At 36.6% G+C, this 15,892-nt stretch overlaps 3 protein-coding genes and 1 pseudogene across 3 annotated transcripts; 1 reads left to right on the plus strand and 3 right to left on the minus strand.

The window, feature by feature from the left end:
• Window positions 1–781: 781 nt before the first annotated feature.
• LOC120189338 lies at window positions 782–3,500 on the minus strand. The gene is made up of 5 exons (XM_039192645.1): window positions 3,167–3,500; window positions 1,798–2,485; window positions 1,478–1,718; window positions 1,185–1,247; window positions 782–855 (listed from the first exon to the last, which is right to left on the minus strand). Exons 1-5 carry the CDS (start codon window positions 3,498–3,500, stop codon window positions 793–795), a joined length of 1,389 nt encoding a protein of 462 aa, XP_039048576.1. The 3' UTR covers window positions 782–792.
• Window positions 3,501–4,411: 911 nt separating this feature from the next.
• On the plus strand, window positions 4,412–7,092 carry LOC120189339 (annotated as a pseudogene).
• Window positions 7,093–7,263: 171 nt separating this feature from the next.
• On the minus strand, window positions 7,264–8,823 carry LOC120189230 (YLP motif-containing protein 1-like). Its single transcript, XM_039192547.1, has 4 exons — window positions 8,469–8,823; window positions 8,169–8,266; window positions 7,527–7,590; window positions 7,264–7,401 (listed from the first exon to the last, which is right to left on the minus strand). The coding sequence occupies exons 1-3, from the start codon at window positions 8,737–8,739 to the stop codon at window positions 7,540–7,542; spliced, it is 420 nt and encodes a 139-aa protein (XP_039048478.1). The 5' UTR covers window positions 8,740–8,823; the 3' UTR covers window positions 7,264–7,401; window positions 7,527–7,539.
• Window positions 8,824–9,951: 1,128 nt separating this feature from the next.
• LOC120189298 (adagio protein 1-like) lies at window positions 9,952–14,269 on the minus strand. Its single transcript, XM_039192610.1, has 3 exons — window positions 14,211–14,269; window positions 13,855–14,177; window positions 9,952–12,005 (listed from the first exon to the last, which is right to left on the minus strand). Exons 2-3 carry the CDS (start codon window positions 14,076–14,078, stop codon window positions 10,397–10,399), a joined length of 1,833 nt encoding a protein of 610 aa, XP_039048541.1. The 5' UTR covers window positions 14,079–14,177; window positions 14,211–14,269; the 3' UTR covers window positions 9,952–10,396.
• Window positions 14,270–15,892: the final 1,623 nt, after the last annotated feature.

The raw sequence follows: 15,892 nt of genomic DNA on the forward strand, positions 1-15,892 counted from the left end.
AACCATAGAGGTAGTTGGAGCTCAGGTCAAGATATTGAAGGCTTTGAAGGCGAAAGAGGCTGTTGTTTGCAAAGTGATAACCGGTAAGGCAATTGACTAAGATCGATTCCAATTACATGCCCAGTCAGTTCGTCACATTTGACTCCGTCCCATGAACAACAATCGATGTTTTTGTTCCATGACTCTGTCTTGGGGTAATCATCACCACAGTAATCATCATGAGAAATGGAGTTTTTAAATTGGAGCAGAACAGCCCTCTGGTCTGGGAGACAAAGATGAGAGGATGGAGGAACAATGGAAGAGAAAATGCATGAAAGATGCAACGCTAACACAATACCAGGCAAATAATTCCCATTTTTTCCCCTCAAGAAACAAACAAATGTAAGAATCAAAGGAACGTTAAGGTGAGAGTGTAGATTTAAATTTCCTATATGCTTATAACCCGCTTCAAGTCAACCAATTCATGGAACAAAAAAAAAAGTCAACCAGTTAATACAGCTAAGTCTATATGTAGGTTGAGTTGGACTTATTTTTCAAAATGAATAAAGTCAACACTTTTGTAACATTTTATTTTAGAGTAACAAATAAATTGATTAAAAAAAATTTAAATTTATTAGTATTATGCTACATAAAAAAATAGCATTAACATTTGTCTTTCCTAATTGAATTGACTTATTGAGAAAATAAAATATAGAACCGCATCACCATATCATTCAAGCGACGAACAAGAAAGCAAGTAAAACACATTTGAATCATGTTAGTATGTTACAAAATTTACACCACAAAAAATATTCATACTTTCTTCTTCTTGGCGTTGCTTTTCTTTTTCGACTTCCTAGAGCCACCTCCACTCTCCTATTACCAACAAAACCGGATTTAAGTAGGATACCAATGTTTGTTAAATAAAACAAATTATCTAGTTGGACCAAGAATCGGCTCTTTAACAAGTCCGATATACTATATGAAACCGCTCATTAACTTAATCAGCAAAAAACCGATTTAAGACTACAATTATGTCAAATATATATAGCTTTGTTAATTATTCACTTAAGAGTCATATTTCTTTAACATTAAAATCAATATTCAAAAGCTTAATAGGCCTTAGCCTATTTGATGGTAGAGTTCAGCTAAGGGCAGGCTAGGGGCTTAAACTTGAGAAAAGTAAAACTGTTTCAATATGTTACCTTCTGATAATGCCTATAGGCCATTTGACCCGACAATTCCTGACCAGTCCGGGTAACATAAACCTGCAGCATAAGAGAAGATTATAATATGATTTACGTTTATCAAAACCAAAATATTGCAGCAAATTCATTCGTAATTTTTACCACAACAGAAAAGAAAAATTGTAGCAAATTTCCTAAACAGAGTTGAAAATGACTAGTATCATAAGTGCATGAGCTGCACATTTATAGTTATGCATTGATGTATTACAAGAAGTGTGCTAAAAGATGAAGTGGTAAGCATTTCAGCATACCTTCCTCCCCTCAGGAGATGTATACCAGTGGCCAGCAGATTGACTGCCATTAGCATGAACTCTTCTCTTCCCAGCATTCTTCGGAATAGCTCCGCTGCTTTTTGGATTTACCCATCCTTCAAATGCACCATTTTCAGCATTTGGTTTCTTTGATTTGTTTCTTCTACTTGTTGAGCTATTATTACCACTTGCTTTTTGGGCTCCTCTCTGTTTTGACGATTCTCCTTTGTTGAATTGACTCCTGCAGTAATGTTATATAACTCAAAGTAAACAAAGAGAAGTTCAATGTAGAAAAACTGATGCATATAAAAGCTACTCACGTGAAATCCATAATTAAGACATTAGGTTGTTGATGTTGTTCATTGTTGACCATGCTCAAGGGGGTAAAAAAGGGTAGGCGACTACGGACTAATTTCTGGATCATTGGATCGGCATGGAAAAAGTAGCAATGTGCCGGAGGTAAGGAGGCATCTAAATCCTGGAGTTGCTCCACCTTTTGGCTTTCGTGTTTCTGAGAAGCACTCTTACCGTTCCCAAGTATCTGAGAAGCACTCTTATCATGCAAAGAATGAAAATATTCTTTACATACCTCATCAAATGCAGGTGTTTGAATACGAGAACTACCCATTAGAGAGAAATCTTTCCAGAAATCTTCATTCTGAGGTGTACTAAAGGATGTCTTTCTCTTTTCATCACTGGCTACAGATTGTTGTTCCTTAGACAGTGGATCAATTTTATGAGCTCCTTTGCCCCTATCCTCGTGGTCTGAGGGGTCATCATAATCAGAGTCAAGTAAATGGAATCTTCGAAGAGGACTGATGGTTAACTTCGGAAATGTCAACCCATCACGTCTGGCCTTTAAATTTGCAGAAGCTGGGGCAACCGGTTCTTCCTTTTTCCTTGTACTATATTGGCTGGATGCTTGAGTAGTTAAAAGCCTGAATCTCTTCAATGGGACCTTGGAACTGCTACATACAGAATGATACTTTGTTGAAGAAACAATGTCTGCTAACAAAGATAAACTTTACAAACTCGTCAGCAATCCGTTTACAGAAGCAGGGAACACACGCACAAATTACTGATTTTAAACAAAGATCAGAACCCGAAATAAACAATGAAAATACATGCTTCAAAACTATGATATTTGAGCTCTTTGTTTTTCTTGAAGTACCATTTCTGCTGCACATTAATACATGAGTATAGGAGCACAATTTTCCAAATATATCAAAAAACTTTAAAGGCTTGAGTACTCCCATATTGGACATGTATCCATATACAACAATCAACTAAAGCCAAGTACACAGCTTTAAAATTAATTGACTACAATCGTATCTACAGGTCTACAGTTCTACAAATGACAATCATTCCACCATAATCAATCTCAGAATATTAGAAGAATCACTATACTCAAAAACAATTACAATTAAAAAATATATTTTAACTTTCCTTTTACCTCAATCCTTAATTTTACAGTACATCTCTTTTACCCCCAAGAACTAAAATTTCCACTTTCCCTTCCAAAATTAAGCCCTACTGGACCTCAAATTTCCCACTAACTAAGGAATACGTAATAAATTTGAAACAAAAAGGAAACCCAGAAAATTTATATTCAAACTAAGAAAAGGAGAACCCACTTTAAATTAATCAATATACCATCCAAAATCAGCTAAATATATATTTTTTAAATACCATTTGTTTCCTGAGAAGAAGAGAACTCTTCAATCTCATCGTCCACATTATTCCGAGGCATTGTCTTTTCTGATTCTTTCTTCGTCGCCGAATATGCATCAGCGGCCCGGCGCAACCGCTTTAAGACGCGGGGAGGATCGGGCCGAGTATCAGGATCCGAATCCATAACTTGTCGAGACTCGAGCTCTTCAGCATTTTCTTCGAGGGAGTTGAAGCTCGGAGAAGAATTAAGGGCTAAGATGGGTCCGGGATGGTCGTCGGCCGGTAAACTGGGCTCCGAATCGGCGTCGAGATCGAGCCCAAGAGAGAATGATGGTGCGTCGAAGTTCTCCATAGAAAGAGCGAATTTTTTTTTGAGGGTTTTGGAGGGAGTTCTTAATTTTATATATATGTGAGACAATTAGGAGGGAAAACTATTAAAAGTTGTAATTGAATTTTGAGACATTTTTGTATAATTATATATATATATATATATATATATATATGAAATAAAAAATATTGAGAATTTTTTTAAAATATTTTATTTATTATTTTGGATTATCATATAATATATTACTGGGAGACAAAATAATTTTATAAATAGATTTTAGGTAATATCATATATTTTATTATTTTTTAAAAATATTTAAAAATATATATTTTTTACCCAAGTTAATATTAAAATTAATTTTAAAATATCATGTTACTCTTATCATTAAATTTTTAATAATGAGTGATTATAATAGAATCAAAATATAACTTTAATACCAAAGAGATTGGTTCAAGTACAATTTAATATCGTTTAAGCAGGGTTCGAGTTTGAGTTTCCGTCGGTCTTGCACTGGATTTCTCTCTTGAAAGTACTTTCTTTCTTGTTATTTGGATTTTTTGAGTGACAGAGAATCTGGGTTTGAGTGTTCTATTGCCATGGACTTCCTCTTTTGAAGGTATTATTTTTCCTTCTTTGGATTTTGATTTTCCCGAGTGATATGTAATCTGGGGTTCAATGTTTTGTTTTGCTTATGATTTAATAGTTTGTTGAAGGTCTTAAAGGTTAATCTTTTGCGTGCTAGATTTTATTGGGTTGGTCTGCATACCAGTAAAGAGTTTCACTTCAAACATAGTTTTCAGCTGAACAAATTGTTTTTGGTGGATATCTGGGATCATCTTGTCTGTTGACCTTATTCTGTCATTCTGATTTATCATTTTCGAACAAATTCATCGTGTTGAACTGGTGGATGAATCCAACTGTTGCTTCCTTTCATCATGGATGATGCAAGCAGTGACTTTCCCGTGCATATATGTATGCCATTGAATTGGGCTTGGTGTGTCCGACACTGTTATCTTCGGAAATTTCCCATGTATTTGGATGATCCTTGGAGAGTTATTGTCCCCATACCCTTGTCCGCCTACATATGAATGGCCAGAGGTTTTAAAAGTCAAATGGCATTGTGTTCAATCCCTTACTGGAACTGGCAATGAGTGTTCTTATGTCCAATTTTGTTGAATTGTGAAGTAAACAATCCTTGGAGTGCGGTGTGGTTCGGAACATCCTTAGTTAATGCAAGTCAATTATGACTTATGAGTTTTCCCGTTCTACTTTGATTAATGAAGTTCATTAGACGTTCTTGGATGGCTTTCGTAATTGGTTGGGCAAATTTTGGAGTTTTATTCTCTTTCTTTCTAATTGTTTTTAATTTGGTAATCTTTTTGGTTTCGTCATTGTTGAATGTCAAGTGCATGGGATGAACGGTGACTGTTATTTCCTAGTCGAACTCGGATAAAGATAGGCCTCAAGGATATTGTTGATTTTTTTTTTTTTGGTTTTATGAGGGGTTTTAATCGTTTCCTCTCGTATTAATGTCGTTTACCTTTTCATTTGCATAAATAAATAGAAAGATTTCTTGTTTAACGTTCCCGACATTTTGCCAAGTTGATATTAGTGTTAGGATCTCTTATTCCGCTCGAACTTTCTCATGCTTCTACTTGTTAACCTGCAATTTTATGTTCCTTTGGCTTTAGGGAGTTGCGCTCGATCCAACCAAATGTAGTAGATTGAGCATGGATGAAAAGAGAGAACTCGTTTATGAATTGTCAAAGAGAACAAGTAGAGCTTCTGAAATGCTACAATCATGGAGCCGTCAGGATATTTTACAGGTCCTATGTGCCGAGATGGGGAAGGAAAGGAAATATACGGGTTTGACCAAGCTGAAAATTATTGAAAACCTTTTGAAAATTGTAGCTGAAAAGAATTCAGGTGTAACAGATCCTGAATTGCCTTCGTACCCAACAGGTGTTCAGAGAACAGCCAAAAGGAAGTGGAAAGCTGATTATCCTTCCCGACTGCCCATTCCTGTGAATGATCCCGGAATCGGTAATGGTGGCAATGATACGATCAATGCTTTTTATTGCAAAAAGTATGCTTGCAAAGCTACCTTGAGACAATACGATATATTTTGCAAGAGGTGTTCCTGCTGCATATGTTATGAGTTTGATGACAACAAGGATCCTAGTCTATGGTTAATTTGCAGATCGGAGCCTCCTTTCCTAGGAAATTCTTGTGCCATGTCGTGTCATCTCGAGTGTGCTTTAAAACAAGAAAAGTCCAGCATTAGAAAAGATAAACGACATGTTTTTCTTGATGGGAGCTTTTGTTGTGTGCCATGTGGGAAAGTAAATGATTTGCTCGGGTAAATACTACTGCATGTTCACTCTTTCTCACCCATTAAAATGAACTACATATATAGGAGTTATTCACTACTAGTGAATGTTACTTGTGTGTTTACTATTAATGCCGATATACAGTCCGATTAATGAGTTCGTTTATTCATTTAGATGCTGGAGAAAACAAATGATGGCCGCAAAAGATACGAGGAGGGTGGACATTCTTTGTTATCGTGTCGCTTTAGGCCAAAATCTTCTTAATAGGACTGAAAAATAGCATAAACTTTATGAGATTGTTGATGAAGCTGTTCAGAAGCTTGAAGCTGAGGTTCGTCTGTTGACTGGTGTGCCCATGAAGACAAGTAGGGGTATCAACAGGCTCTCTTTGGGCCCCGAAGTTCAGAAACTCTGTTCTTCTGCAGTGGAACCACTGGACAACATGCTTTTCGATGCTATTTCACATTCTTCACCAAATCATTCAATACCAGGTAATCTCTAGCTTACAACACACATGGTTGAATGGTTTTCCGTAATCTCAGATGAAGTGCTAATCATGTGCCTTTCTTTAATTTCCAACCATCAAAATAATTTTTCTAAGGGATTTCGTTTTATTGATTTATGTATCAACTCATCCTTTTTCAGCAAGTTTATGTTCAATTTCTCCAGCAACAGTACGATTCGAAGATGTTTGTCCAACTTCTGTTACTGTGATTGTGGGTTTTGAAGAACCTTTACAGGGTAGTATTATCGGTTACACCTTATGGCATATTATCGGTTACACCTTATGGCATCGCAAGGCTTGTGATCGGGATTACCCTATTAAATCAACTTGTACCATGTTGGTGCCGAACACAAGGTTTGTTGTCATGGGACTGACTCCAGCTACAGAATATCTTTTCAAAGTCGTACGAGAGAGTTTGGTCCATGGGAAGTTCCGATTTCAACAGCCTGCAGTGGGAATGAAGTCCTCATCTTCGGTTGAGGATGAAACTAATAACATTACTCCATACGGTGATCAAAATGATGACCGGGCAGAGAATTACGGCATATATTCCAAGGATACGGATAACATTGTTGATGTAAACAGTAAATTTTTAGACCCATTACATTCTTCATGTAGACTGTCAATGATATTTTACACTTCACCATTAGCTGCTCGTGTTTCATATAATGCAGCAAATGCGACAGGAGGAATTCATGGGAAACCACTCATGTGTGTGTCTGTTCTCCCTTTCATTCTAGTTCATGGTCCCAGTCATCGCAGTTCAAATAACATACGATAAGATTATAGTCTCAATTGCACGTATACACGAATGAGAAACTTAGGCAGCAAGACATTAGACAATGCTTTCAATAAAATAACAACACATGACAGAGTGTGTCCTGCAAAGCATATAACAATCTCTATGCTAGAGATTGACTAGGTAAAGGATATTACACAATTCCAACCCTAATACACAAAAACAAGCTCAGTTAGCTACTAGCAAAGGAAGAGAAGGGAATACAATCTGATCCGATCCCGAAACTTCAACAAAGTTCCTTTCAGAAACCCAGATGTCTTTCTGAAGCAACAACCATCCTTGGTGCAATTTCTGCAGAAACAGAAAAAACCATGGCAATCAGAACTTCGAACATCCACACTACATGTATAAACAAATTTGAGAAATGATGAAAATAGAAAAGGAAAAGGACAGGGATGTCGAAATTTTTTCGTTACCAGAACAAATATGCTACACACTCTGTATTTTGCTCGATTTATCTTTCACCTTACCTTCCTTTTCCTGAAATAAAAATGATGTAAAAAGTTGAACAACATCAATATCCTATGCATTGCGTAGCTGCGACGGATATGACAAGAAGTGAACTCAAAATGGAGAAAACTATAACATGAACAGCATTTCACTTCAATACTTCGATGTTACTTCCATGGTGCATCTCCAAAGTATAACAAAAAGCCATGCACTTCAATAGGCTTAATCACACCTTTAGACATTAAGCTGATCGTATAAATCATATACTTATTCGAGTTCGGGTAGTAGTACTTCGAAACTATGCCACTTTGGTTCAAGTAGTAGTGTGTCATATACGGATATGAGTCCGAACTGTCAAATGTTATGTGTATGACAATTGACATTATTATAATGCAAGACATATCATTGTTTATAACAAAAGGAGCAATTGCTTAAAAGCTACTTCAGCAGTACTTTGATTTCACCAAACGCAGACCAAACTAAAAAGAGCTTAAAAGTTATGATCTGGAAACTTAAATTTTCCCGAGAAAAAGCATAGTCGAAAAGAGTTCAAACCTAAAATTTTCCCGAGAAAAAGAATCAACAAACGAAAATCTATAAACACTTACCAATCCCTTGCTCTCATAATAGTCATCCAATGCCCATTGATATTTTGATTGATTTAAACCAAACCAGCGCGCTAAATGATCATCCAAGCTTGAATGAGCTGCCAACAAAAGAACCCAGTAATTTCTTTTGTTTATTGTTTAACAAAATGAACCAAGTGTGAACATAATTGAGCTGTTTCTTAAGCTTCCATAGATAAACCCATCTCGATTCTTCTTTAAACTTCACAACAGGAGAGAAAAAGTGAATTATTTTTATGGTTTTAAACCCATATACTTCTTTCCAATAAATAAAGTAGATACCGTTTTGGAGTTTGAAGGCAGCGTCTTTGAAGAAACCCAGAAAGGAGCCATCGAAATGTGATTCAGAAGCAAGAAGAGACTTGTCGAACTGCTGGGGCGGCGGTTGTACGGGAGGAGGAGTGAGGGGAGAAGGCGGCGGCGCCTTGGTGGGAGATTGAAAAACGGGGGATTCAGCGGGAGAAGGGGTGGAAGGAGGGGTAATGAAGACGGTGTAAGGGCCGATCTTGCCGATCGTCGGCGGAGGAATCGACGGATCCTTTATGATCGGCATTGTGATAAAGGAAAGGAAGAGTGAAAGTGTGTGTAAAGAGAGAGAAAAGTAAAGCTGAGAAGAAGGGAGTGTCAATGTCACGAAACCCAAGTGGAGAAGAACAGCTGCTGTTTTAATGTCGTCTTTTCATTATTGTACTTTCACTGTTTAAGATATTTGGTTTAATTACAATTTTAGTTCCTTAATTTTATAATAACTGAAAATCAATTGTTGCCAATTAATAGTTAGGGACTAATATCCCTGATACTTAAATTTGAGTCCCATTATACATAAATAATTCAGGGGTGAGTACTCCATGGAATGGATTTGAATTAAAAAAAATTATTCGATTTAATAAATGTGATTTTACAACTTAAAGTTTATTTAATTTTTTTGAATTAAATCAAATTTTTGAAATGTGAGTCAAGTCAAGTTGTTTGAATTTTTATTTAAATTTAATTATAAATAATTATAATATTATGATTTAATTTATTATAATTTAAATGATTTTCTATAATCATATATAATATACATTTATATTTTTTCATATATAATATAACTACATGATACATAATTGAAAAACTAAAAATCAATTCAAAATATGAAATAAAGTCAAATCAATTTTTTTAACGTGGAGTCATAAAAATATACTGTTTCAAAAAAAGATTGAGTCTTATCCAACAACAACAATACACTATTCTCATATGCAATAGGATAAAGGAAGGTAGGGTAGTAAGTTACCTCCAACGTCAGGTTGAGAACAACTTCCGTAGAAGACCTCCGACAGTCAGAAAATTAAAAATAAATATAAAACACAATTCATGTATAAATAAATAAATACATAGTTGAACAGTCTTTTTATGCAGTTTTCAGATACAGGTATGTAATAGGAAGTAATCCCTGCAAATAAATCTCTATGTAAAAATCTCTGCATATAGACAGAAACATAAGACCTGAATAAATTTAAAAAAAAATAAACATGAAAAAAATAATACACAAAAATCAACGATAGCAAGCTACGAGAAGGAATAAAGTCTCAATCCTAATATGTGTAGACTTCATTTTGAATATATTATGATTATTAACTCATTCATTTATGCATATAAGGATGCATTGATTATATTTATAATTTCTGGTTAATAACGAGTTTAGTCATACTTCGCCGATGCTGGTTTTACAAAATCAAATATTAAAGCAACAGATTACTATAAACATGCAGCATCCTTTGTTCTCAACTACAGAGCCTACACATATATATATATATATATATATATACTATAATATATGTAAATAACCTAGGTTGTTTCAGTCTGTCTTGTATCAAATACTAGCATCCTAGGAATCAAGAATAAACCATTGTGAGCATTGTTAGACGGTTCATACAAAACCTTACAAAAAAACAAAAAAAAAAAAACCAAACATGTTTCAAGCCACTCGTTTGCAAGTTTTGCCCCGAGCCAGCCAGCCGGACCGGAACAGCCTCAGTACATGAACATGCTTCAAGCGACCAGAAGAATGTTTGTCAGGATTGTTATTTTCCAATTATGTTCACCAATCCAGTTTGTTCTCAGAATTCTATCTCATCTTGTGGAGTTGCTCCTTTTTTTTTACCGAGACTCGTTAATAACATGGATCATATGCATCTGCAGAATCATCTTTTGGCCATGACTGCAAGTAATCAGACAACATTACTTGCCAGCGATAGTTCATGGAGCTCGGTTAGCATCCACTCCTCGCCTGTTTGACCACCGAGTACGATAGCCCTTGTTCCACCGACAACACAAGTACTATGTCCCCAAGCAAACCTAGGTGTCAGTCCGGGCACATTTAGTATCCTCCATGTAGGTTTTTCATCGGTTGGGTCCAGGAGATAAAGTTGGGAAGCAGAGTGAAGACCAGCAACAGACCCGCCAAAGATGAGAATTCTTCCACCGGGAAGGCTCACGGCAACATGATCAAGTCTTGGAGGTGGAGCTATTCCCCCTGGATTTCCAGCACCAGGCATGCCGCTACCAGTTACACATCTCCAACACGGTTCCTCCTCACTTAAATCCATTGTGAAGACATCACTAGAACGAAACCGGAGAGGACCACTCTTAGCTAGACCTCCAAACATCAATATTTTCCGACCACCGTATACTGACAGTGTGTGACCCAGACGAGAAGGTGGGGTCCATGCAACTGGTATCTCTCTCCAGACAGGTTTCTCCATTGAAAGATCAAGCAGGAAGGTGTCACTAAGAAGTACTCCTGAATCTGCACAACCACCGGAAACTATGAGCTTCGTTCCATCAAGAGTGCAGGAGCTGTGCCACGATCTTGGAAGTGGAGGAGCCAATCCCGAGATCTCTCGCCAGGTTGGAGGCTTTGCATCCAAATCTAGCACGAAAACATCATTGAGCAGGCCCTGCCTTCCACAACCACCAAATACAACCAGATGAGACCCATTCACACAAGAAAGTGTATGACCCCAACGACCAGGTGGAGGAGAGCTCACTTGGACATGTTGCCACTCTGGGTTGCTCGAATTTAGATCCAATACAAAGGTATCATTCATCGGTTGCATATTTACTCCTTCACCACCAAAAAGTACAACTCGATTCCCGACAGCACACGCACTAAAGTTGCACCTTGAAGGTTCAACAGTCCCTCCAACAGTAAGCTTCCTCCATGCAGCTGCTTCAAGAGTGGTCAATTCCCTAGCCAGCCTACCCCACCCAAGTCTTTTTGCACCAGGAACTGTCTCTAAAACACGTGTAGTTTCACAACCCCATGCATTTTGACAGACCATCCGCCAAAGGTCTTCATTTTTTGTCAGGTCATTTAGTTGCCTACAGACAGAACCAACAGATGCAATATCTCTTGGACTCAGTCGTGAAAGTATATTGAGAGATAATACCTCATCACTCAATTGCAGTATCCCGCAAAACCCATGATACACATTTCGGTCCCCAGCCACTACAGGCCGAAAAGCAGAAAAACCAGTACGAGAACTGTCTGTTGACTTCATAGATTGCTTTATTGAAGATACAGGCACTGGACCTAGATCAATGTCCACTTCTGTGAAGAATTGGATCCCAATAACATGAGTGATTATTGCATCATCTCCATATATAGGAGTAAGGCGCAGTCTGTTCATCAAAGGAGTCCCGTCCTTTTTGAAGTTCAACAACTCGCCTTGGAATTCAATGCCCTCCTCAAGGCATCTCCGTATCTCTGAAACTACTGAGGAATCTACCAAAGGATGTCTTCTTTTAGCAAATGGCCCTCTATACTGTAAAAACCGGCTGAAACAAAATCACACAGATGTCAGAACAATGCAGAACTGATCACAAGGTGAACATTAAATATTATTTTTCTATTTCTACAAGAAATGTTAAGAATTGTAAGGAGCATAACTGAAGTAAACATATATGCAACTTTAGAGACCTAAGCATCAACAAAGAAAGTATAAATTAACCAGAAGTCGATTGATTCATTAAGTCCATCCAATTTCAGTGTACAACCAACACATTTTAAAGGACATTTAACTCAGCAGTAGCTAAGATATGCAAAAACAAAATAAAGATTCAATAATAATACACTCAGATACTCGCCGACAACTTCAACAAGAAAAGGGGAAGTTCTCCTTGTCAAGAGATGTGCAGCATCTCTAAAACTCATTGTCCCACTATCAAAACAACATTGAATTTAAGGATTTTCTGTTTCAAAATATTTATAAAAATTCTCCAGAAAACCATTTGTTCACAGGCTGACAAGTACAAATGCGATTTAAAAAAAAATTCCGAGTGGTAGTGAATATAAACTACATCTATTTTAAGCTTTCAATATCAAACCCCAAGCAATTTCTCTTTTACAGCCCCAAACCAAAGCCAAATTCTTGTTGAGATACACAATATGTCAATGATGAGAGGCTGACCAAATTTTAAAAAATATGTTTCACCACATCATTATGATTCCTCAAGCAATCATGAATTTCAGTCTCATATGATACTACCAAGATAGTTTTGACGCACATAGGGCTGTAAACGAGTAAAATCGAGCTCGAGTAGTGTTGAGCTCGACTAGACTCGAAAAATGTAAAACTGAGCTCGACTTGAAAACTCACGAGCGTAAAATTGTCAAGCTCAACTCGAACTCGAAAAAAATTGAGACTCTACTGGAAAACTCGCGAGCTTAAAATTTTCAAGTTTGACTCGAAATCGAAAATTGTAGCTTGACTCAAGCATCAAGGAATCTTTGCAATGTGATATCTCACGCCATGGGAATCCTCAACCCTCCCCTTTCTTACTAAGACTACAGAACATCCCAGTGAATTATGGCTGATACCAAGTATACAAGGAACTCAAAGTTCACGCCAGAAATTCCCCACAGCAGATTGCTTCCTATTTAATATCTACTTTGCAGCACTTCAAACATTCTAAGTTAAGGGAATCAATTCGACCACCATTAATTTTAAGTCAGTTTGGGATAGATGATAAAGGGCTTCACTAAACACTTGATATGATGTAGATGCTTAGGTACATTACTTTATTCCATTGTGAGTCCACATGTGTTTTTTCAACTTTCTTTAAGTTTTCCCACGTGTTTAGAGGATGATATGTCCATACCCATATCCGAATATGTAACAGAAACGGATCTCAGATATGGGTAGTTGGGTACTAGAACCAAAATGAAGAATTGGAGCAACATAAACGTTTGAGCGCATGAAACATTTATCTTAACTGAAAAAACCCTTGTTTGGGAGCTTCAAAAGGGGATTCCCAAACCTAAATTCATTATACTGCAAAGTAATTTTGCTTTCTCTTTGCAGAAAAGGAAAATTAACACTTCCTATCTCGAATATACTCGAAAACCTTTACTGCATAACTAAAATCCCTCCTAAAGGGTGGTAATTAACCAAATAGGAACAAAAATCAATAAGGGCTTTCATCATCCAACAAACTCCATGACCCAGTCACCAAAAACACATTGTAATCGGTTCTCATTTCATATACCACCCAGAAAACAAAACTATAAACCAAACACCATTCCAAATCTCAAGTAACACACCGCCAAAAATGAAGGGAACAAAAATCAGTAACAATTCTAAACCAACCTAACCAAGCCAAAAAAAAAACAATAAAAAGGACTAACCAATTGCGGCCAATAACCTCCTCAGCGCGATACCCAGTAACCATCTCGAAGACAGTGTTGACATAAACGATGGGGTGGTCGGGTTCGATGGCATCGGTGACGACAAAGCCACAAGGAGCCGTTTGAAGCAAGTTTTGGACAGGGAAAGGAAGTGGGTCGCCGTCGTTGAAGACGAAGCCCTCGTCTTCGTCCCCACTCAGATCGGAATCACTATCCCACTCCATCTATATATATATGTATATACACGTCTCTAAGAAGGGCTTAAACCAGGAGGGAAACCCATGGAAGCTGGTGAATAAAAGGGAAAATGAAAGAGAATGATAATAGAGAGAATTGGAGATGTTCTGAAAGGTGGTTGCAGAGATATTTTGAGTGGTGAGCGGTGTATTTCTTTTTTGTGTGTGAAATTTTTAAGCTAAACGCCAAAGTAAAAGGGGAAGGGCCAAAGACAAAGAGAAAGAGAGAACGAAAGAGTTGCACAGATAGTTCTGTGCAGTCCTCTGTCACCGCCATCTTTTATTGCTTTGTGTCATAAAAATCTGCACATGCTTTTCTCTTTCATGGTCGGGTTGACCCGATGGGTTAATTTACCCATAAGTCCCTAAATTATGGCATGAATTTTAAATTAATCACTGCATTTTAAAGTTTTTGATTGAATATTTGAAGCATTAGTATTATATCAATCAGATCTTTTCAGCCTAATCATCAACTTAAGACGATAAATGGTAACATGCATATCAAGTGTATATGAAGTATTATTACTAAATTTTGTATTTAGAATACGATAATACATATATGATAACATGTTTACTATCTTATCCTTGTAGTAGTCTAACAAGTATATACTTGTTTAAAATTAAATATGTATTATTTAAATATTCTTTGCATCCTATTCAAGCTAACGTTCAAATGTTTCAATAAAATGGAAATACCTAATTGGTACAATGCTGTGCATTGAGGATTCAATTAAAATGGTTGATGTTTAGGGACCAATTTAAAACTTGAGCGATAGTTGAGGATTCTTGTTGGAGTTAGTCCAAATATTTATGCAAGATGTGATAAAATTTAAATAAAACATTTTATATTAATATAAATACTTATTGAAATCAAATCAAAATTAATATGAATCTGAAAAATAAAGTTTTATTTAGATAGGCAGGACCTACCAAACCAGGTCGGTAGCACATACCTATGACAACAGCCGTGCATGGGTAGTTAAAATGAAACAATCATTTAAAAGCTTTTAGGATTGGTTCAAATTAGTCCCTCTATTATTGCAAATATTTTATTATTTGTAATTAAAATGTACTTTGATCCATTTAATCATAAAGTGATTAATTTGAACCGATCCTTATAATAGAAAGATCGAATTGATTCGTTTAGTAGTAAACGGACTAATTAAACCCGATCCTATAATAGAGGGACCTGTCAGGTAGTTTTGCCTTCTGAACTTTTCAAATGTAAATGAAAGTACAGGGACTGGGTGTGTATTTTGAAGGGATTTCTACCTGTCCATGAAGTTGTTGTGGATGACTAGATGTGGGTCATTGGGTGTCGTCCCACTTCCACCAATCAAGCATAGCATTCCATGGGCTTTTTCACCAATTCAAGCTTTGTATCCATTCTTGTGTAATTTCCCACATGCTCTAGTGCTATGCATTGCAAGTTCCAACAACAATAAAATTTTTCGATCTAATTTGTAAGTACCGACATAAGTACATGTTTAAATCTTTAAACTTTGTATACAGTACTGGGTTGAATGTGTCTCATATTAGACTAGAACACACAAACTCTTTATTTCACATAAATACTTAAGGTATGGGCATGTGATCCAAACTCAATGTGTTCTGATCCGACCCGATCGGGTTATTTTTTTTTTAAATTTGAGATCGGGTCGGGTTGGGATTTTTTAAAGGTAGTGTTCGAGTCGGGTCAAATTCAGGTTTAGGACGAAAATACCCAACCCGACCCGACCCAAAAAAATATAATTTTATCTTATATATTGAGAAATAATTACAATAATACCCCTCTATATATT

Source organism: Hibiscus syriacus, unplaced genomic scaffold (assembly GCF_006381635.1).
Source record: "Hibiscus syriacus cultivar Baekdansim isolate YM2019G1 unplaced genomic scaffold, ASM638163v2 tig00116954_pilon, whole genome shotgun sequence".
Lineage (NCBI taxonomy): Eukaryota > Viridiplantae > Streptophyta > Magnoliopsida > Malvales > Malvaceae > Hibiscus > Hibiscus syriacus.

Excerpts from the sequence above, each read along its gene's own strand:
- LOC120189230 (XM_039192547.1), bottom strand. The coding sequence starts at position 8,739 with ATGCCGATCATAAAGGATCCGTCGATTCCTCCGCCGACGATCGGCAAG. Across the intron at positions 8,267-8,468 it reads TGCCTTCAAACTCCAAAACG|CTCATTCAAGCTTGGATGAT; the intron begins GTATCTACTTTA and ends TTTTGTTGGCAG. Across the intron at positions 7,591-8,168 it reads ATTATGAGAGCAAGGGATTG|GAAAAGGAAGGTAAGGTGAA; the intron begins GTAAGTGTTTAT and ends TTTTTATTTCAG.
- LOC120189298 (XM_039192610.1), bottom strand. The coding sequence starts at position 14,078 with ATGGAGTGGGATAGTGATTCCGATCTGAGTGGGGACGAAGACGAGGGC. Across the intron at positions 12,006-13,854 it reads GAGGTTATTGGCCGCAATTG|CCGGTTTTTACAGTATAGAG; the intron begins GTTAGTCCTTTT and ends ATTTTGTTTCAG.
- LOC120189338 (XM_039192645.1), bottom strand. The coding sequence starts at position 3,500 with ATGGAGAACTTCGACGCACCATCATTCTCTCTTGGGCTCGATCTCGAC. Across the intron at positions 1,248-1,477 it reads CATCTCCTGAGGGGAGGAAG|GTTTATGTTACCCGGACTGG; the intron begins GTATGCTGAAAT and ends CTTATGCTGCAG. Across the intron at positions 856-1,184 it reads CCTATAGGCATTATCAGAAG|GAGAGTGGAGGTGGCTCTAG; the intron begins GTAACATATTGA and ends TGTTGGTAATAG.